The sequence below is a fragment of the Rutidosis leptorrhynchoides genome, chromosome 5, assembly GCF_046630445.1.
Source record: "Rutidosis leptorrhynchoides isolate AG116_Rl617_1_P2 chromosome 5, CSIRO_AGI_Rlap_v1, whole genome shotgun sequence".
In the NCBI taxonomy this organism is placed as follows: domain Eukaryota; kingdom Viridiplantae; phylum Streptophyta; class Magnoliopsida; order Asterales; family Asteraceae; genus Rutidosis; species Rutidosis leptorrhynchoides.
This window is the reverse complement of record NC_092337.1, coordinates 64,872,781-64,893,155: the sequence shown is the minus strand read 5'-3', so window position 1 is coordinate 64,893,155 and position 20,375 is coordinate 64,872,781. Positions and strand designations below refer to the sequence as shown.

The following is a 20,375-nucleotide window of genomic DNA, read 5'->3' as shown; positions in this document are numbered from 1 at the left end:
GATTTTTACTGAGATTAAGATTCAATCACAACGGATTGGAAAAACTAAACCGATCTCAAGTTATATCCGTATTTCATGTCTCGCGAATGGCAAACGTGTCAAATGACACGGCTAAAACGCGACAAAATCTATAACATACGGAGTAATTTCTAAAGATGATTATGATACATAGTATAAGAGCGTAAGGAGTAAGTCGTTTCACCATTGGCATTCAACATCTAGAATGCCGCAAATAGACGTTCAAGATAGGCGTTTAGTCATCTCGGAGTACGTGGTAGTTCAAGAATTTGAAAAAATATAAAATAATAACTTTTGTCATATGAGAAAAATATAAATATAAATCGTAGTAATATTAATTAATTAATTAACAATTCCGACAATTGCACCGCATATACCAAACTTTCATCCCTTGACCTCTACGTCATTTCCTACTATTATTTCCATTCCATCCGACTTGTTTTCTTTCTTAATTCTCCCGCCGGCCACCGGAAAAAAATGGCCAAACTCGTCGTCGAAGTGATCGACGCCGCCGACCTAATGCCAAAAGACGGCCAAGGTTCCGCCAACCCCTTTGTCGAAGTCAATTTCGACGGCCAACGTCAAAGAACCCAAACCAAAACCCGAGATCTTTACCCTTCTTGGAACGAAACACTCGTTTTTAATATTGATGAACCCAGAAACTTACCCTTTTCAACTATTGAAGTTTCTGTTTATAACGATCGTAAACCAAATAATCATAAAAACTTTTTAGGCCGTGTTAGAATATCCGGTTCATCTGTACCTTTTTCTGAAAATGAATGTTCTATTCAAAGATATCCACTTGATAAACGTGGTTTGTTTTCGAATATTCGTGGTGATATTGCTCTTAAAATCCACGCTGTATATGGTCAGTTTGAACACCAACACCAACAACAACATCAACAACAGCATCAACAACACGAAACACAACATCAACAGCACGAACAACAACATCAGTTCGAGAGTACGAAACAAGTGCCAATTGTAGAAGAAATTAAAAGAAATGAATTCCCATTTGGAAATGAGTACGACAGGTACAAAAACGACAACGATAATTTTAATGATAACGAGAAAAAGAAGAAAGATAAGGAAAAAGAGGTCAGAACTTTTTTTTCTGTCGGTAAGCCTGGAGGTGATTCGGGTCACGGACCCGGAACCGGACCCGGCCCAACGCCAGTCGGGCCAGTAGAAAGTAAAAGCAATTTCATGAGAGCCGGCCCAACCAACATGATGCATATGCAACAGTTTCCGGGGCAGAAACCACCACCGAATTATGGGTTGGTGGAGACACGGCCGCCGGTGGCGGCGCGTATGGGGTACCGAGGAGCAGACAAGACTGCAACAACGTACGATCTTGTCGAAAGAATGCACTTTTTGTATGTTAATGTGGTGAAAGCACGTGACTTACCGGTGATGGATATAACCGGAAGTTTGGATCCGTACGTAGAAGTAAAACTTGGGAATTATAAAGGTGTGACTAAGCATCACGAGAAGAATCAGTACCCGGTTTGGAACCAGGTTTTTGCGTTTTCTAAAGAAAGGTTGCAATCTACTATACTTGAATTGGTTGTAAAAGATAAGGATTTAGTGACGAAAGATGATTTCGTTGGGAGAATTCGGTTCGATATAGTTGATGTTCCGACCCGAGTCCCACCGGATAGTCCTTTGGCTCCGCAATGGTATCGTTTAGAAGATAAGAACGGTATGAAAGTTAGAGGTGAGATTATGCTTGCGGTTTGGATGGGGACTCAAGCGGATGAGGCGTTTCCGGGAGCGTGGCATTCGGATGCTCATGGAGTTAGTCATCATAATTTGGCAAATACACGGTCGAATGTGTATTTTTCGCCAAAATTGTATTACTTGAGGATTCAAGTAATTGAAGCTCAAGATCTTATACCTGTGGATCGCAGTCGGATGCCCGAATTTTATGTTAAAATAAACCTCGGGAATCAGCTGCGATTGACGAGAACATCACCGGCACGAAGTTTGAACCCGTCTTGGCAAGAAGAGTTAATGTTTGTTGCTTCCGAGCCGTTTGATGAGTTTGTTGTGATTAGCGTTGAGGATCGGTTGGGACCCGGGAAGGATGTTTGTGTAGGGCGGACGAGTATTCCAGTGAGACGGATCCCACAAAGGATCGATCACAAGAAGCTTCCAGAAGCTTCTTGGTTTGATCTTGGGAGACCGTCTCATTGGGAGGAAGAAGGAGAGAAAAAGAAGGAAGTGAAATTTTCGAGTAAGATTCATCTTAGATTGTGTTTGGATGCAGGTTATCATGTACTCGATGAGGCTACACATTTTAGTAGCGATTTGCAGCCGTCGTCGAAGTTTTTAAGGAAACCGAGTATTGGGATCCTCGAACTCGGTATTTTAAGTGCTCAGAATCTTCTTCCGATGAAAATGCGCGAAGGTAGAATGACAGATGCGTATTGTGTCGCAAAATACGGTAACAAATGGGTACGAACTAGAACACTTTTGAACACGCTAACGCCTCGTTGGAATGAGCAGTACACTTGGGAAGTGCACGACCCGTGTACCGTAATCACAGTAGGCGTTTTCGACAATTGTCATATTAACAATAGAGAAGAATCTAGAGACCAAAGAATCGGTAAAGTTCGAATCCGTTTATCAACATTAGAAACCGATCGAATTTACACACATTACTACCCATTGTTGGTTCTAACGCCTTCGGGTTTAAAGAAACACGGTGAGCTCCATTTAGCCGTTCGGTTCACTTGTGTCGCGTGGGTTAACATGGTGGCTCAATACGGTCGACCACTACTCCCAAAAATGCACTATGTGCAACCCATCTCGGTTAAACACATCGACTGGCTTCGTCACCAGGCGATGATAATTGTGGCGACTCGGCTCTCAAGAGCTGAGCCGCCACTCAAACGTGAAAACGTTGAGTACATGCTCGACGTGGATTACCATATGTGGAGTTTACGTAGAAGCAAAGCGAACTTTTATCGTATAATGTCATTAATGTCGGGTATCACAGCCGTATTTCGATGGCTCGATGGGATTTGTATGTGGAGGAACCCGTTGACAACGATTCTGGTTCACGTTCTGTTCGTGATACTAGTTTGTTATCCCGAGTTGATATTACCAACGATCTTCTTATATCTGTTTGTGATCGGGTTGTGGAATTATAGATTTAGACCACGAAACCCGCCTCATATGGATGCTCGAATATCACAGGCCGAAATGGCTCATCCTGATGAGTTAGATGAGGAGTTCGACACGTTTCCAACCTCGCGTCCAATGGATGTAGTACGAATGAGGTATGATCGAATGAGAAGTGTTGCAGGTCGAGTACAGACTGTGGTTGGTGATTTGGCGACACAAGGAGAACGAGCGATGGCTTTGCTGAGCTGGCGAGACTCGAGGGCTACTGCGATTTTTATTATAATTGCATTGGTGTGGGCTGTGTTTTTGTACGTTACTCCATTTCAAGTGGTGGCGGTTTTGTTTGGTCTGTACTGGCTTCGACACCCGAGGTTTCGGAGCAGGATGCCTTCTGTACCTGTGAATTTCTTCAAAAGATTACCTTCTAGATCTGATATGCTGCTATAATATCTTACATACCTTATATGCTTCTTATATGTTACTGTATTTGTTATATTTTTTATATACTGTTGTTATTACTCAGTAAAATAAAGGCAATAAATCATTTGTTCTTTTGGATGTATCAGCTTGTTTTTTAAGTGAAATGGCACATTGACAGCAGCATTTTTATAATTAAAGTAAAGCACTATATTGCTGGATCTAATTTTTAAGTTACAGATGGGAGTTTTTTTTTCTTCATATGGACACTTGTGTAAAATGTTTGTTATATGTTGGGTCAAAATTTAAAGTACAGATTGAAACTAGAAAAGTACAGTTAACCAAATTTGACTTTCGGAATTCATAAGCTGATTCACAGAATCTCAAAGTTTCACTTGAGTCATATGATGGATATGTATAAGAAAAAGTTATAAGATTATTCCATAAAGTATATCTAAAATTGCACTAATGATGTGTCTCATTGTTTCACAATTAACTACTTTGGTTAATTGTCATAATCTAGATACTGGATGATTCACATTAATTACTTTAATCTTTTAGTAGTTAATTCGAAAATGCGTTTATATTTTTGGTATGTTATGGATAACTGTGAGGGAAAAAATCTTGTGTTGTAGCTTATGTGGTAGTGGCTTGTCTCTCTTAACGAAAGGTTAGGAGTTCGACTCCCATGGAGTACACCATTGCACACAAAGTTGTCTCTTAACCCTTGAATTCCGCTCAATGGTGCCTTTCGCACATCGGGGGCAGTGGGAGAGGGGGGTTCGTTTATCGGGCCTGGCATGCTGTGGGGAAATGGGTGATGGTGTTTCGCCAGGCTCCAGTGGGCTATCGGGGACCGCTGGATGGGTTGACAAAAGTCAACACAGGGCTAACATGTCTCGCCGATACACATGTTTTGAAACAATGAGTGATTTTAATCGCGTGAGTAATCCTAAACTACTGAGTAAAAACAAACAAATCATAAGGCTATAAATAAGTGTTTCACAATAATAAACCTTTAAAGCAGAGGGTACAAAACGAAAGGAATGAAACTTAGGTGGTACTTATCCTAAAAATATACTCTTATAAAAATTCTATTATTTGGACTGACCGGAAAATTGTGCAGTTTACGAAACTAACTAAATTAACAAACTATGTCCGCCGTTGCTGCTGCCGCCACAGCCGTGATTTTACGGTTACCGGCGAGACGAACATCACCGGCGACGTTAATGAATTTTAATCGCCGAATGAGTGTGATTTCATCTGCTTCAAAAACGCAGCTGATACTTTACTCGAAACCTGGATGTTGTTTATGTGATGGTCTAAAAGAAAAACTTAATTCTGCTTTTGATTCAGACTCATTACATGATGTTGAGTTACAGGTTTGTTTGATTACTCTGTAATTATCATGTAATTTATGATAAAAAAAAATGTGTTTAATATTTGGTTAAGATGAGTTAGGGTTTATTGTTTTCAGATTAGGGATATAAGTAGCAATTCAGAATGGGAGAAAGCGTACCAGTATGAGATTCCTGTTTTGGCTCGACTCCGTTCTGATGGTAGTGAGGTAATATCTTTATAAGTATTAGTTATTTATGTTTTTTAAATGGCTCACATTTCAATTAGTATGCTATTTGATTGTCTTCAATTTAGGTAAGTGTTTAGTTCCATTATTGAAATCGATGTCTAAAGGCAGGAAAATAATACAGTAGTAATTAAGATGAACATTGATCATTGATGTTAGATTATGGATATAATCAAATGGTGTTTAAGTTATAAGATTTTTGCAGGATGATATATATACTGATTTCTTATGTTTTTATTGCTGCAGGAAGTAATTCCTAGGTTTTCTCCTCGTGCTGGAGTCGATCACATCCAAACAAAGTTAGCAGCGGCTTTGAGTCGAGACAATTAGATGTGGCTAAGGTTTCATCATATTTCATAATACTGAGAACAACACCAAGTTTCTACATTTTGTCATCTCCATCAGTACTTCAGTGTAATCATATAACTTGAAGGCGTTAGTTTAATACTTTCTGTATGTTCTGTTTTCTCAAGTTCATCACGAATCAACTCCCTTTCAAATATATTTAGGATCGATAAAAATACACTTTTAAAAGGTTTTATAACAAATTACACTTTTTTTTTTTTTTTTTTTTTTTTTTTTTCATTTTTACACCATTCGTTCGCACTCGTTCGTTCCATTTTTGTGAAACTCGATGTGTCTGAGCCGGGGTATTTTATTCATACCCGTGTACTAGGTTCCCCTTCACTCCAGCGCGCTTTGAGACGAGCTAACCCAAGCGTTCCAGTTATAGTATAAGGTAATACAGTGTTATATGATTTTATGAAATGCGCTGTAATGACGCGAATGAATGGTGTTACGGTTATAAATTGGGATCCAATTCCAAACACCATAAATTTAATGCTTGTGAAGCATATTACCATTAGTGATTTGTGTTGTGGTCTCTTTGCATAGAACGTTTCGAGGTTTTTATGTTGGTAAGACTCATAGACTTGAGCCTTAATTTGCCTTAAATTCTCGAATCTCACTAACACCCACAATATAGTATTATCCGATCCTATGTACGAGGATCAAGATTTTAAACCACTCTCGATTGTTTTCACCTCGGATTTTCATGTTTATCGGAGTGTGTAAGATTGATCACCGCAAAATCCCTTAATAATCAACATACTCTACTCAAGTCACTTTTGGTTTAATCACATAATTAATTATAAAACAATAGAATAATTTACTCATTGCTTTTGGAATGATACCAACACAACACATTCTTATGCATATGTGTAATTTCAACAAAATAATGAAACAGAAAAAATGAAGGCTGATTTAGAACCACAAATACATTTTTGGAATCTATGGTCACATTAGCCGGTAATTAGCCTATATACATGTATACCATTCTTTTGAAACCAGCATACATCCATAAATGCTTGCCATGTCTCCATCACTTATCATGCCTCCCCCACCCTCTACTAATGACAACCACCGTGTTGAAGCGACACCAAAGATATGCGGAATATTGCATAAATGGGTCAATTGTGGAAAACAATAGAAACCAAGATGGTTTGTGTTACAAGTTAGTGTGCTTTCCTACTACACGAGTCATGGTGCCAATATAATTGTTTCAAAAGAAAGTGATCAATAATTTCTGAGTAATTGGAGTTCATTTACTCCACCATCGAAAGCCACTGGGTAAACTTCACCTCAAGGTGAATATATAAACAATACGAGTATAATATATGAATTTGTTTGTTCAAGTTTGATGGTTTTGCTCGGTGTAGTAAGTTGCAATGATTTTTTTCATTGTGTTAGGTATCGTCTGTTATGGAATGTGAATCAGATGACAGAAGATTTTTGTTGGTTCAAGTTTGATGGTTTTGCTCGGTGTAGCAAGTTACAATGATTTTTTTTTCTTTGTGCCTTTAGGTATCGTCGTCTGTAATGGAATGTAGATCAGATGAGATGACAGAAGATTTTCAGAAAACCGTACGTCATTGTTAAAGTTTGATGCTTTTGCTCGAGTGGAATTTTTACCTTAGCAAATCGTTGCCATTTCGATACCTCGTCGTATGACGCCGACCAACCATATTCCCAATCTCAAACATAAAGCTCGTCGGAATTGAGAATTCTATATATCAACCCCATTTTTGTATCAATCAAATACTTAATAACCAGATCAATTAAACTTCAATGTCAACTTATTAAGAAAAGAAGAATGGAACATATGCTTCTTTTTTAAAATTAAATTAATATATATATGATAGATCTGGTGACCGCGACAATCTGTTTGAATAGTTCAAACGAACTACTTGCGCAATCTACATGAACTACCATTTGAAAAAAAAACATACATAAAAGATCAACAAACTTGATCAAATTGAACACAATCTATGCAACATTCAAACCCATCCCTACCAAACAAACGACCACAATCATTGAGGCAAACAAAACCCGTGTCTTCACAAATCACGACCCAAGTGAAACGCCTGTCTACAAATCATAACAAGACTACTTAAAGACAGTCAAGGTGATAAGGATGATTACATCAACACCAGTTTATTAGCATTCACAAATGTAATAAATACAGATGTTCAAGAGATTATCTTCTGAGTTACTATATATTATAAGTATCATTCAATCATAGATAACAATCAAATGACCGTTCAGAAAAGAGACAGCCTCAAGAAACATTTTGTAGCTGTTATTGGACAAACTTAAATATGTCCCAACGAGAGTAATCTAAAACATAAGACCTATAACTATGACTAACCAAAATGTTACATAACATATATATCTTACAACAAATATAACTGATAAACAATTTTATTTACAAGTATCGCTTCTTTGTTCAGAGCCAATACCATTCAACCGGGTACATAGTAATCCATGCGTTCCACAGGCAGATTCAGGACTGATGTTTCTGCCTGTATAAGTAAAGAGATGAACAAAAATTACATAATTTCATGAAACAAATATATCTGGTATGGATTTGGGGAATCTCAAGCCAAAATCATTTCAATACACATATACGAAAGCAAAACAAATACGGTATTAATTCATGGTATGCTAACAAAGTATTATTAGAGATGAGGAATGCAAAACAATGGAAGTATAGTTTCTAAATATGGCCATTTAAATCCATTTACTTTTAAACGGGGTTGATTTGGTTTGTAATTTTTCCAAATTAGGTTAAGTTAAAAATAATGACGTGACATTACGGTGTTCAATATTTGATTTCAAACCTATTAACCAGACAAAAAAAAATCGTTAAATAACAAAACAAAATTTGAATTCGGTTTTGGGTTCTGTTTCAGTTCGTTTTCATATTTGAATTCGGTTTTCGCTTTTACTTATCAAATTCGGTTCAACGGAAAACCAAATCCAAAACCGAATTCAACTATTGATATATTATATTATTGATATATATAGACGAAAGACTGATTTTGAAATCACTAGTTTAACTTAAAATCGATGTGTTATGATTATATAGGTTAAATTATGATTTTTTTTTGGATTTTCGATTTTAATCAAAATCGAACCAGATTAGAATTCGGTTTTCAGTTCGGTTTTGGTTTATGTTTTGCATCCAAAATTTTCAAAACCAAACCGAATAAACCCAGGAAACTGAAAAACCGAACCGATGCACACCACTACATGATAATATTTCAAAAGTTCAACTAAAAAGGGCATGAAAGTGATCTAGAGTCAACTTAGACTGTCCTAAAAAATAGTTGTCTATTTCCACGGAAACTCGTGTTGACCCATTACCCAAATCGTCTAACTGTCTCTAAAAGTTTCTACTAAGAAAGCATGAATTAAAGAAGTTTGTTGGTAGTAAAGGAAAAAATACCTCTTCAAATGGAACAAAGACAAAAGGTGTTAGACCTCTTGTATGAGAAATAGCAGGTACTTCTGGATTATGAGTTTCGTTGTCTTCCCACCCTTCAACTACTCCAAGAATGTCCCCATCGGGTCCCGGGACCTCACTCTCTTGCACGCCACTTGTAACAATCGAAAGAAGATCCATACGATTGTTAGCCCCTCGTATTGTACCCCGTAACCTTTGGAAAAGAGAAGAGCATATTAAGATGATAGTATCTATACAAATAAATGCCTACCAACAAATCAACTGAAGTCTGCAAAGACGAATGTAAAAATTTCGATAATTTTGTAACCTAACTACTCCAATTGGATTTTTTGTCCAGTGAATAACATATATGATACTTTTTTTCAATGAATGGGACAATAACCAAATATATTTCAAACACGAAAGTTATGCAAGTTTAAGAGGACTCGATTGATGTTATAAACCACTTCATACTTGGACAAACTACACTATACCCATAACATGAAGTCTAATTAGGCACCATAAACCATTTCGTACAGTTATATCTTTCTGATGTTCCCATTATACCCCTTAGTTAAACCAACAATAACGTACTCGTATAAAGTATTTCCTCAAAACCAAGCAGGAGCAAATTTGTGGTAGTACAACATTAACTAATAAAAAAAATACAGGATTTTGATTAACGAGACAAATAAAAAATACCTCAAGCGGATTCTCCAAATAGTGGGACGCATTCCAGGATATAAAAAAGCACCCTCCACCTGCAAATAAAATCATCACATGAAAATTTCTAATCGACGGAACACACAATCAATAGTGAAAGAACAACTTAAAGGCAAAGAGAAATTATTTGAAGTATGACTTGAAGGTATGCAAGTTAAATCACAATAATTAGTAGGCACTTGGCAGTAAATATCTTATATTCCTATGCATCAACAATGCTATGGATGTTGCATTGTAATTGTAAAAGGGTTTGTCTAATGTGTGCCCTAAGAGCGCATACAATAAGAGCATTATTACATCTAAAATTATTTATTACATATTTTTTCCAAACCCTTCATCTTATCACTTTTACCAACTCAAATTTAGGGGAAAATATGAAAAATCCTGAAAAACAGCATGCCGAAACATTAGGTATTATTGTCGGAATATAAATTTCATATGTAATAATGGTCTTATCAAGTGCCTTTAGGGCACACGTTAGATATTTCCATTGTAAAATAATACAAATATTGAAGTATTGAAAGGACTTGTGACCAACCTTGTCATCAGACATTGTGTAGCGGCCACTATGACAAATCTCGGCTTTAGTAGAGCGGAATTTCATGAATTTCACAACATCCTTTAATTTATCGGATGAATTCTAATTATTGCATGGAAAAAAAAAACCACCATCAGATTAAATAACTGAAAAATAAAAGTTTATCCCGTAAGTTGCATGCAAGAAGACAGAAAATGGAGAACCTTATACAGAAACCTCCCAGAAGGATAAAATCTGAGGTACCGGAAATAGCAGACCTACAATAAAGGGAGAAAAACAAACAACACAACAGTTACCATTTTAATCGAAAACAATTATATTAACTAATCGTTTATGTTTATCCTAACTAATATTAAATCATCTTATAACAGGAAGATTTGAAACTACTAATATAGGTTTAACCAACAACAACATACCACGTGAACCGGATTAGTGACCTTCCACTCTGCAACTCCAGCACGAATATAGGTGTTCCTACTGACATAAATACCTGCAGTAAAGAATGAAAATTTTCGACAGTCCAAATGTTATACTTGACCTTATAAACACATGAAACAAACATTTTCAACATACCATCCATTCGGACCCTCGGCCTCAAAAGCCACATCTTCCTCCACGAAGAATCATATATGGTTTGCATAAGCTTGTAATTCTCCACCGCACCAGAGATCTTTTAAAAAATCCATATACATATTTCAGACCATTATTATAAATTAGTAAAGTAGAAATTCACATTAATATCCAAAGATACCTGCCAGGCTTTTAAGCATGCATTACGCCAGAACACGGGATTACGTACAGTATTTCTCCACTTTCGACACACACAAGCTGCCTTCCCCAAGTTGTATGGTGTCATTCTGGCAAATATCTACAGACAATTTGTTCCAAAATTGGAAATTTGGAATTATGATTACTTAATTACCCTTCAATATACAACAACAAATTATGATGCTATGAACATGAAATACAATACATACCTCAAACAGCAATTCATCAGGCAACACTTTATGCATCATCGATGAATCAATAACCGGTTTACTATACGTGCTACCAAAAGGAGCCACTGGTCTTAGTTTAACCCCATACATATCTGCAATTATTCGCATATATTTCATTCGAAATTAGGTTACCGGTTTCCATTTTCTCAATCTTCACATCTACTACACTAATTAATAAAAAATTTCTATCTTCTACGTAATAAATTATTCTAAACATTAAAAACCTAATGGATATCAATCAAATATGAATGAATTTCATTAAATTAAGAATAGAATAAAATCAAATGTTACCAAGCCATGGCCTTCGTGTGATAAAGAAACCTGCAGCCCGTAATTGAGAGGCTGATTCGAGTTCAGCCACAATATTTGTAGCATAATAATCTGCAATTTAGAACGATGATCAAAATCAAAAGACATACACCAAATTCAAATCAAATTGCAAACGTATCGTGGATCGTGAGTGATGTGAAATAAAAATTAGGTAATTTGTGGAAATTGTTAGAAATAAATTAGGTACCTGAAGCCATGATGAAGATGAAAAATGATGAATTTGAAGCTGGGAAAAAGTCCTGGAATTTGTGTGGTTATTGTATGACCGACTTCAACTCATTTTTTTATATCTCGGGTCGACCCGGATCTATGTTAGGGTCAAAACAGGTTTACAACCGTCGATGAGAATTTACTTGTAAAAGTCTCTTGCTGGGAAAAAAAACATTGTTAAGGTCTTATGTTTTCAAGTAACAAAATTTCTAAAAAGTAGTGATAAATCAGTTTAATTGTATAATAAGTATTGTGTTAAATTGTCGATTTGTGTCATTGATAATTTGATATCATCAACTTTTAGTGCACAAACTTAAATGGATTTTTCTAAAAGTTATCGTTAACATGTATTAATTTACGGGGTAGTCTCAACGATTTAGAGGCTCTAGACGAAAATAATATTAGGCCTACATATACATTAAAATTTTTTACTACGCATAAAAAAATAATATATTTCTTTCTTTGCCAAAAATAATATAATAATAATAATAATAATAATAATAATAATAATAATAATAATAATAATATAATAATAATAATAATAATAATAATAATAATAATAATAATAATAATAATAATAATAATAATAATAATAATAATAATACTACTACTACTCCAGTTTATCTATTTATTTACTTACATTGTATTTAACGATTAAAAACAAGGTATCATAACAGTTTTTTATTTGATTTAATTAAATATATTGAGAAAAATATTTACATATTCAAAATTTTGGACCCTTTTAAATTTTTTGGGCCCTAAGCGGTTGCCTATATTGCCTATGCTCGAAGACACCTCTGATAATTCATTGTACATCACGATTATTAAGACACTTTCATTATGTTTGTTATCAAAATATACAAGATGTTGCAACGTTTCAACGACAACCCTTAGTGTTGTAGTTAGCAAAATCCAACATTATTTGAAACTTATTAGTGTATACTGTTTTAAGTGACATTATACAAGTATGATTCTGATTTAAGTTGCATTAATGAACAATGTTACTATCAAAGAAATAAAAAAGTAACTAGATTATAATTTACGAAGTACTCGTATAATTTAAGATAAGATAATGTTAAAGATTTACAAATGACACATGTCGGGTAAGACTAATCTCAACTTTGACATGAATTTTATTATTACGGACTGTCACTTTAACGTTACGTTAATATTTTATTCACATCACTATTGAATAACAGATCATCCATAATACCCTTTTCTCAAACAAAGTGGGCTCACTATATTAATAATACATAATAAAATGTATAAAGTATTAATGCATATGGTACTAAAAATAAAAACAGAACTTCACCATCTCTCATGCTTTAAAATGACTGAGAGAATGGCGAGAACAAGAATGGCAAAAGATCACGAAGAAATGTTATCCATGTCATTGATGGCGAGGCCATCACATGCTCTATTAAGGAGTGGTGTGAGTCCTCTAAGTCAATGAAATTAACCTACTAAAATTTGAGTCCACGGAGAAGTTTACAAAACAAACAAGTTAACAAGAACCAATCAACTCATTTTATGATTACTTTGTGTAAAGAATTACTAGTCGCTAAAACATTTCCCTTTACCATTTGGTGCTTAAAACTCATCAACTACAATTGTCAAATGATGATATGAAACCAATGACAGGGTCACAAGTGGCTGCTAGGTCTATCAACAAAGTTCTGTATATATATAATGTCTAGTAGAAATGTATAAAATGTCCAATGTGAAATCGAAAATTAGATAATTTTAACCCTCTCAATAAAAAGTTATAATTGTAAAATTCCATCACCTCTAAGAGTTCCTCAATCTCAAACATTAGACTTCATGGTTGTAAAAAATATATAAGGGTCTAATAAACTAACTGCAACTAAACAGAATTTAATCACCAGTCATTTCACAGCTACTAGACACTAAATATGTCCCTACTCAATGACTCTCACCATGTACTCCATTTTTGCTTCTCGAAAACAGCTTTTCAAAACCGTTCTTACTTTTATAACGCCCGCCAAAATGGTTTAAAGAAGCAGCAGATGAAGCCGACGAAGAAGATGATACAGGTGAGTCAACATCATCACTGTTTATTAAAGGGCTGCAGTTGTTTTCCACTTGTTTTGTAGGTACTGTAGTCTTTTTTGGCATGAAAGTATCATTCGAATGCAACTTCCATAGCTCACCTCCAGTTTTTGCGACAGTTGATCCTCCAGAAAAACCTGGGAGATTTGCAGTATCGATTAGGAAGTCTTCTAGTGTCGCTAACGACTCCAGCTGTCTTGCAAGCGATGATATCGTTTTTTGGCACTCAGATAGTCTGTCAGCTGCTGCTACCTCAAGTTCCTGCAAAAATAAATAAATAAATAATATAATATTAATAATAATAATAAATAATTTTCTTTAATAACATTCCAAGGTTGAAAAAGACGCGAGACGGCGACGAATCGGTCAGGACCTTAAAATGTTGAATCGATTGGGAGGGGGTCAAGACGGACATTGACTAGCGACTTTTAAATAATATATACTTGTTTAATAATGTTTTATAAAATTATAGTGTATTTATTAATTTAATTTTAAGGAATATATATCTAAGTCGAGGTTATTCCCAACTAGTTTTTAAATAGACTTGGGATTTTCGTTTACACTAGAACAAGGCCAAACAAAAAGTCAACTTTTTACCGACGTTAACCAACTTTAAGTTGACTTTTAGCCTTGACATACTAATAAGACGGTTTTAGGCGAAACGGGACGGTCTAGTCACCAAACCGCCGCAAATGTCATTTGCAACCATGATAAAATGAATGTCATCATTTGAATATATCTTAATGAATCAAGCTGACCTGTTTAACTTTTAATGCACCATTTGCAGCGGCAACTTGCTGAAGTTTGACTTCCTCCGATTTTTCTTCAAGTTCTTTCTCCAATTGCTCACATTTATTTGTCATTTCAGACGAGATACTTCGTTCCTTTTCAGCATCTGCCTTAATCGAATCAACTTCAGTAGACATTATTTGGGCCTCTATTTTCATATTAACAACTTGAGACTCGAGCAACTCCTTTGACTCGTTGACCAAAGTCAACTCCTTTTGCAGGTCAGCAAGTTGACTTTTTGTATCAGCAAGCTCAACATTTGACAATGCAAGAGATTCTTCACATGTGTTCAAAGCATTTTCAAGTTCACATTTTTCAGCTTCTAGTTTCTGTAATCTCTCCTCAAGCTCATACACCCGACGACCCATTACTTCAAGTTCGGTTTTCAACGAATTATCTTCAGTTTCAGAAATACCCCCCGAAGTTTCATTTTGACCCTCTGATAATGAAGCAATTCGCTCCATTTCTAAAAAATCATCCATAATGTTATTAATTTCAAACGAACACGGTTTCACATTTTTAACCACATTTTTCCCACTTTTGAACTGATCAAGCTCAGCCATTAGAGCCGATGCCCATGAATCTTGCTCGTTTTCGTTATTCTCCGGAGTGTTCATTTTAAACGAGTCAACTGATTGACTATCTGTAAGGGAATCGACGTAGAATGAAGAGATCGAAACAGCTTTATTATTGTTATCAATAACCGAAGGCGATTTACGAGCCAGTGATTGCAGCTTTCTGCACTCAGCTTCAAGCTTAGCTACCTTCTTTATGTTTTCTAGTTGTTGTTTGCTAGCGGTTTCAGCTGCTTGTGTGCTTAATTCCAGCTCAATTGTCCTAATTTCTAATTCTTCGGACTGGACATTAAGCTCAAACTTAAGGGTCGAATTTTCTTTCTCTAAACTCTCGAGTTTTTGAAGTATTTTTGGATCTACAGGTGGAGGATATTCTGGTTTGTTGGAGTGTGCTTTTGCTTGAAGGTTACAGATTTGGATTTCAAGGTCCTTTTTACTCGATTCCCATTCGCGCGTTTTCTTTTCTACAATTTCGTTAATCTTGTTTTCTTGCTCTTCTTTTGCTAGCCTAAGTTGTTTCATACATTCTTTTAGAGCACTATCCAGATGGTTTGTTCTATCTTCAAGAGCTAAATTCTGCTGCATTGCTGCCTCAAGCTGTTGTTTTAACATTGTAGCTTCATTTTCTGCCTTTTCCCAACCTAAAATTTATATATTTTCAGATAAAAATTAACCAAAATCTGTTTGTCCAACAATAAAAAACTGACTGATGTGACAGAGTAGATAACTAGCTTCAATAAGCAAATTCAGATATATAGTTTGTTTATATGGTACCTGCAACAGCTTCTTCTGCAACTTTGGCATGCTGCTTTACTAAATCTTCTTTAGCACCAACGTTGACCAGAGCAGCGGATAACTTTTCCGTCAGGCTCTTATAACTGTCGTTAACCTCTGAGTTTGGAGTTGATGCTCTTGAAGTGATTTCAGGTGACTCGGATCGATTCATTGATTTCCTTAAACTCTCTGTGTCCACCTGAAAATGGAGATGATAATATCAAGTATTAAGTAGAACCATCATTTTAATTTGAAATCTTGATATTTCTAGTGTAACTACTACTATATTTGCATTTCAAAAAAAAAAAAAAACAAAATGGTTGACCTTAATCTAACTATTCAAGCATACCTAAGCACGTTTGAGTTAATCAAAGGATTTTGCTTAGGGCTGTCGTTAACATGCGAAAAATACTTGTAAACTTCAATACCCGCCTTACAAAAGTCAAAGTAAATATCCTATGATCATAGAAACTATTTTAACAAGGTAGTAAAAAGAGTAACCTTAACAAGATGCAGGTGGAAACTTCATATGACCTAACACTGACATAAATTGATGTCTATATGCTTAAACATTACAAAACTGGTAAAAAAAAAACATTCAATTTAGAAATTTGATTAACAAAATTTGATACAGTACTACATTATTAATTAATCGCTAAGATCAGTCAAATTGTCATCATTAACATCAACATGTACCAATTAACACAAGTCCAATTTGGAGTAAAAAATAATAAGTCAACATAAATACAATACTTAACATATGATAAGTCAACATTATAAACCTAAATACAATACAATACACAACAAAATAGCTAACACAAAGTAATCAATTTAGTTACCTTTTCATCAGAGTTAGTTTCGGAATATGAAGATATGGATGTCGAACTTTCCGTCTCACCGGGACTTCGATCCGACGACTTCCTCTTCCATAACCAGCTTTTTTTCTCCATTTAATCAATCTCTGTATTATAAATTACTTTTACATTTACTGCTGCATCAGTACAACCACCATTATTATGTCCACTTTATTCTTAATTAAATACTTACTGTACATCATAATAACAAACCTTAAACTTACCAGTTACAATCTAACCTAACCTAACCTAACATAAATAAATACCCTGTACTAACTTACATTCAAAGCAAGCATTCAAATTAAACAATTGAGGTTTTCATAATCAATTCAAGCTTTTACACTACCCTAGGATAGATCAGATTAATAATTAATTGAAACTGAAATCGAATTTAAAATGTCGATTAAACCTAAAAAATGGATAGATAGATAAATACCTTTGACTAGAGAGCACAAATTAAAATGTCAGATAGCAATTATCTGATGAAAAACAAATAAACGTGAGTTTCAGATATAAAGTGACAAGAAGCATGTGAAGGTGAGTATTGAGACTTTAGCTTTTTATTTTTTGTTTTTTATTTTTGGCTCCTAAAAAAGGGGAAAATAATAAATTAATTTGAAATATTTATTAAGTTTGAATTTATTATGTGTAAAAAGAAGATTCCCGCTCATAGAGTAGTGCATTTATTCCTTTTAAAAATGTGTTTATGTTACAGACGCTCCACCTAACGATCGTTGATTTTGTCTGACACGCCTGGGAGTTGTAAGACCAATTGGATTAGGTTACACTCCACACGTTGACCTTAGTCAACCATATCAAGGTATCCTAGAGACATTAATATATATATATATATATATATATATATATATATATATATATATATATATATATATATATATATATATATATACACACACACATAGCGGCAGGATCAATGGCGAAGTAATCCATCGGGGGGAAGCGGGGGAAGCAAATTTTTTTTTTTTTTTGGAATTTTTTTTTTCCGACATCAAGATCACACGAAAATATAAACATTTAGAAGAGACACTTCGTGATGAATGTTATTATTTAGGCGGGAAAACGATCGACAAAAATAACATTCAAGATAATATTGTTCGTGAAGAATATGAACGTTTTTTTTTCTTCATGTTTTGTGAAGTAAAATTTAGCCCGATTTTGAGTTTAGGGTTTAGGGTTTAGGGTTTAGGGTTTGGTGTTTTGGGTTTATTCCATAAACCCAAAACACCAAACCCTAAACCCTAAACTCTAAACTCTAAACCGTTCGTGGTAAAAAACTCAATCTAAATCATAAATCTAAACCCTAAACCCTAAATTTCTAAACCCTAATATCTAAACCCTATAAACCCTAATATCTAAACCCTAATATCTAAACTCCAATACTTAAAACCTCAACATACGCTCGAAAAACACGATAATTGTTATATATTACTTCTTCGAGCGTTTTCCCGCCAAAATAAAAACATTATCACAAAGTGTCTCTACTAAATGTTCATATTTTCATCTCATCTATAATGTTCGTGAACAAAGTTTTTTCAAAAAACAAAAAAAAAAAAAAAATTTGCTTCCCCCCGATTGGTTACTCCCCTCTTGATCCTACCAATATATATATATATATATATATAGTAGAGGGATCAAATGAGAACTTTTTTGGTGTGAGAACCCCGAGAACTCAAAAATACACTGAAATTCGAGCAAAAAAGGGAAATTCGAGCAAAAAGAGTGAAATTCGAGCAAAAATGTGACACGGACGAACAAAAAAAGTGATATTCGAACAAAAAATTGGAAAGTCGAACAAAAAAAAAAGACACGGCCGAACAAAAAAAAGAAATTCGAACAAAAACGTGTTCTACATTTTTGTATTCGAACAAAAAATTGTAGAACATGCGGGTAGTCGAACGAAAAATTGATATTCGAACAAAAATGTGTTCTACATTTTTTTTTTCAAAAAAAAAGGAATTTTTTTTTTTTTTGCTCGACTATGATTTTTTGCTCGTCCGTGTTTTTGAATTTTTCTCGAATTTCCTTTTTTTGTTCGTCCGTGCCCCTTTTTGCTCGAATTTTAGTGTATTTTGAGTGTTTTTGGAGTTCCTAGAGTTCTCATACTAAAAAAGTTCTGGATCATCTCCCTATATATATATATATATATTTTTTAATTATACGGAGTATTAGTCTCTATGACTTTTTAAATGAATAAATACATGTAAATTACTACTCTGATAACGTAACTTAAAAGTAGTTGGTATTCAATTAATTTATTTATGTATTCTTTAAATTAGAGAAGTAAGCAATCAATATATATAAGTAAGTATTATAAACATTAAACATTAAACATGAATGTATAAAATGTAAACAAATAATATCACTAAATGAACCATTGGTCTAGCGATATCGATGAGACACTTTGATAGAAACATAAAATATATCAGCGGCAGGGAAAAATTGAATAAGAACAATAAGAACAACCGAAGAAAATTATTATACTGATTATGTTGAATAAGTGTAACAAAGGTAAACCAAAGAAATTCACGAGTTGAATTCTCCGTGCCTAATTAAAGAATAAGTATTAAGTTAACTTTCTGCTCAAGCTACAACACACGACTAACTTAATTACTGCATAATAATGTCTCCTTCGCACTACGGATCATACTCCTTAAATTAAAAAACAAAAATAATAACTTGAATTTGTGATAGACTTTCCCAATCGTAGGTTTGTTGGGCTGATATTCAATGAGATGTAAGTTGTTGCTGGTTTGGGCATAACTAAATGGGTGTTCTCAATCAATCTCCACTTCTTTATGTTGATCGTTGTTGTGTTGAATAGCAAGTCAACTGAGTCGTTCTCTATCACCCTTTCAACCATGAGGTTTAAGATTTAAGTCCGCTGTGAACATATTCGTAAATTGTTGTACCTATTTGTGTAATAACCTAATAGGTTTATGAGTTTGTCTTTAAAAATCAAATAAAAATATTTAAATGAATATGAAAATCAAATAAAAATAGTTAAATGAATATGAATTATACATGAATATCATGATATCTGTTATAAAATATCTAGATTGGATGTTAATTTTATTATTATTATATTTCTTGCATAGTAATATTTTATGCTATAAATAGACATGTATGGTAGCCATTTAAGGTGCACCATTTCTCTTGAAATATCAATATCAATATTTCTTCTCTCCTTCTTCTCTCTTTTTCTCTCTTTGTTCTTATAACCATTAAAGGTAGTTATAAGCCTACTGAATTATAACACGTTATCAGCACGAAAAGCTTAGTGTAATTAAAAGATATCTCAAACGATCACGAATCACTAATCAAGGTATGAAATTATTAATAATTTTCAGACTCGAATATATCAAATTTTGGACTACTAACATTTATATTTATGTTATTTAAGTTATATATGGTCGGTTATACCACCTGAATTATATTTCTGTAATCTAACTTTTACTAACTTCACTAACATTTATATTTATGTTATTTAAGTTATATATGGTCGGTTATACCACCTGAATTATATTTCTGTAATCTAACTTTTACTAACTTCACTAACATTT

The 20,375-nt window shown here is 34.2% G+C and overlaps 4 protein-coding genes across 4 annotated transcripts; 2 read left to right on the top strand and 2 right to left on the bottom strand.

Moving 5' to 3' along the window:
* The first annotated feature begins 367 nt into the window (after positions 1-367).
* On the top strand, positions 368-3,709 carry LOC139850370 (FT-interacting protein 7). Its single transcript, XM_071839951.1, has one exon. It carries the CDS (start codon positions 496-498, stop codon positions 3,592-3,594), a length of 3,099 nt encoding a protein of 1,032 aa, XP_071696052.1. The 5' UTR covers positions 368-495; the 3' UTR covers positions 3,595-3,709.
* A 915-nt stretch (positions 3,710-4,624) lies between these two features.
* Positions 4,625-5,622, top strand: LOC139850517 (glutaredoxin-like protein YDR286C). The gene is made up of 3 exons (XM_071840088.1): positions 4,625-4,946; positions 5,042-5,131; positions 5,396-5,622. The coding sequence occupies exons 1-3, from the start codon at positions 4,719-4,721 to the stop codon at positions 5,477-5,479; spliced, it is 402 nt and encodes a 133-aa protein (XP_071696189.1). The 5' UTR covers positions 4,625-4,718; the 3' UTR covers positions 5,480-5,622.
* A 2,047-nt stretch (positions 5,623-7,669) lies between these two features.
* LOC139847570 (F-box protein 7) lies at positions 7,670-11,757 on the bottom strand. Its single transcript, XM_071837261.1, has 11 exons — positions 11,710-11,757; positions 11,484-11,573; positions 11,172-11,284; positions 10,946-11,062; positions 10,768-10,864; positions 10,611-10,684; positions 10,398-10,451; positions 10,195-10,296; positions 9,636-9,694; positions 8,937-9,147; positions 7,670-8,010 (listed from the first exon to the last, which is right to left on the bottom strand). Exons 1-11 carry the CDS (start codon positions 11,717-11,719, stop codon positions 7,951-7,953), a joined length of 987 nt encoding a protein of 328 aa, XP_071693362.1. The 5' UTR covers positions 11,720-11,757; the 3' UTR covers positions 7,670-7,950.
* Positions 11,758-13,524: 1,767 nt separating this feature from the next.
* LOC139850297 (filament-like plant protein) lies at positions 13,525-17,027 on the bottom strand. Its single transcript, XM_071839883.1, has 4 exons — positions 16,780-17,027; positions 15,941-16,139; positions 14,561-15,807; positions 13,525-14,063 (listed from the first exon to the last, which is right to left on the bottom strand). The coding sequence occupies exons 1-4, from the start codon at positions 16,888-16,890 to the stop codon at positions 13,656-13,658; spliced, it is 1,965 nt and encodes a 654-aa protein (XP_071695984.1). The 5' UTR covers positions 16,891-17,027; the 3' UTR covers positions 13,525-13,655.
* Positions 17,028-20,375: the final 3,348 nt, after the last annotated feature.

Bases quoted from the DNA above. Each gene is read 5' to 3' on its own strand.
- LOC139850297 (XM_071839883.1), bottom strand. From the start codon at position 16,890: ATGGAGAAAAAAAGCTGGTTATGGAAGAGGAAGTCGTCGGATCGAAGT. The intron at 16,140-16,779 runs GTAACTAAATTG...CTCCATTTTCAG, and splicing joins AAACTAACTCTGATGAAAAG to GTGGACACAGAGAGTTTAAG. The intron at 15,808-15,940 runs GTACCATATAAA...TATAAATTTTAG, and splicing joins TGCAGAAGAAGCTGTTGCAG to GTTGGGAAAAGGCAGAAAAT.
- LOC139850370 (XM_071839951.1), top strand. From the start codon at position 496: ATGGCCAAACTCGTCGTCGAAGTGATCGACGCCGCCGACCTAATGCCA.
- LOC139850517 (XM_071840088.1), top strand. From the start codon at position 4,719: ATGTCCGCCGTTGCTGCTGCCGCCACAGCCGTGATTTTACGGTTACCG. The intron at 4,947-5,041 runs GTTTGTTTGATT...TATTGTTTTCAG, and splicing joins TACATGATGTTGAGTTACAG to ATTAGGGATATAAGTAGCAA. The intron at 5,132-5,395 runs GTAATATCTTTA...TTATTGCTGCAG, and splicing joins TCCGTTCTGATGGTAGTGAG to GAAGTAATTCCTAGGTTTTC.
- LOC139847570 (XM_071837261.1), bottom strand. The intron at 10,685-10,767 runs GTATGTTGAAAA...TCTTTACTGCAG, and splicing joins GCCGAGGGTCCGAATGGATG to GTATTTATGTCAGTAGGAAC. The intron at 9,695-10,194 runs GTTGGTCACAAG...TTTTATTTGCAG, and splicing joins ACACAATGTCTGATGACAAG to GTGGAGGGTGCTTTTTTATA.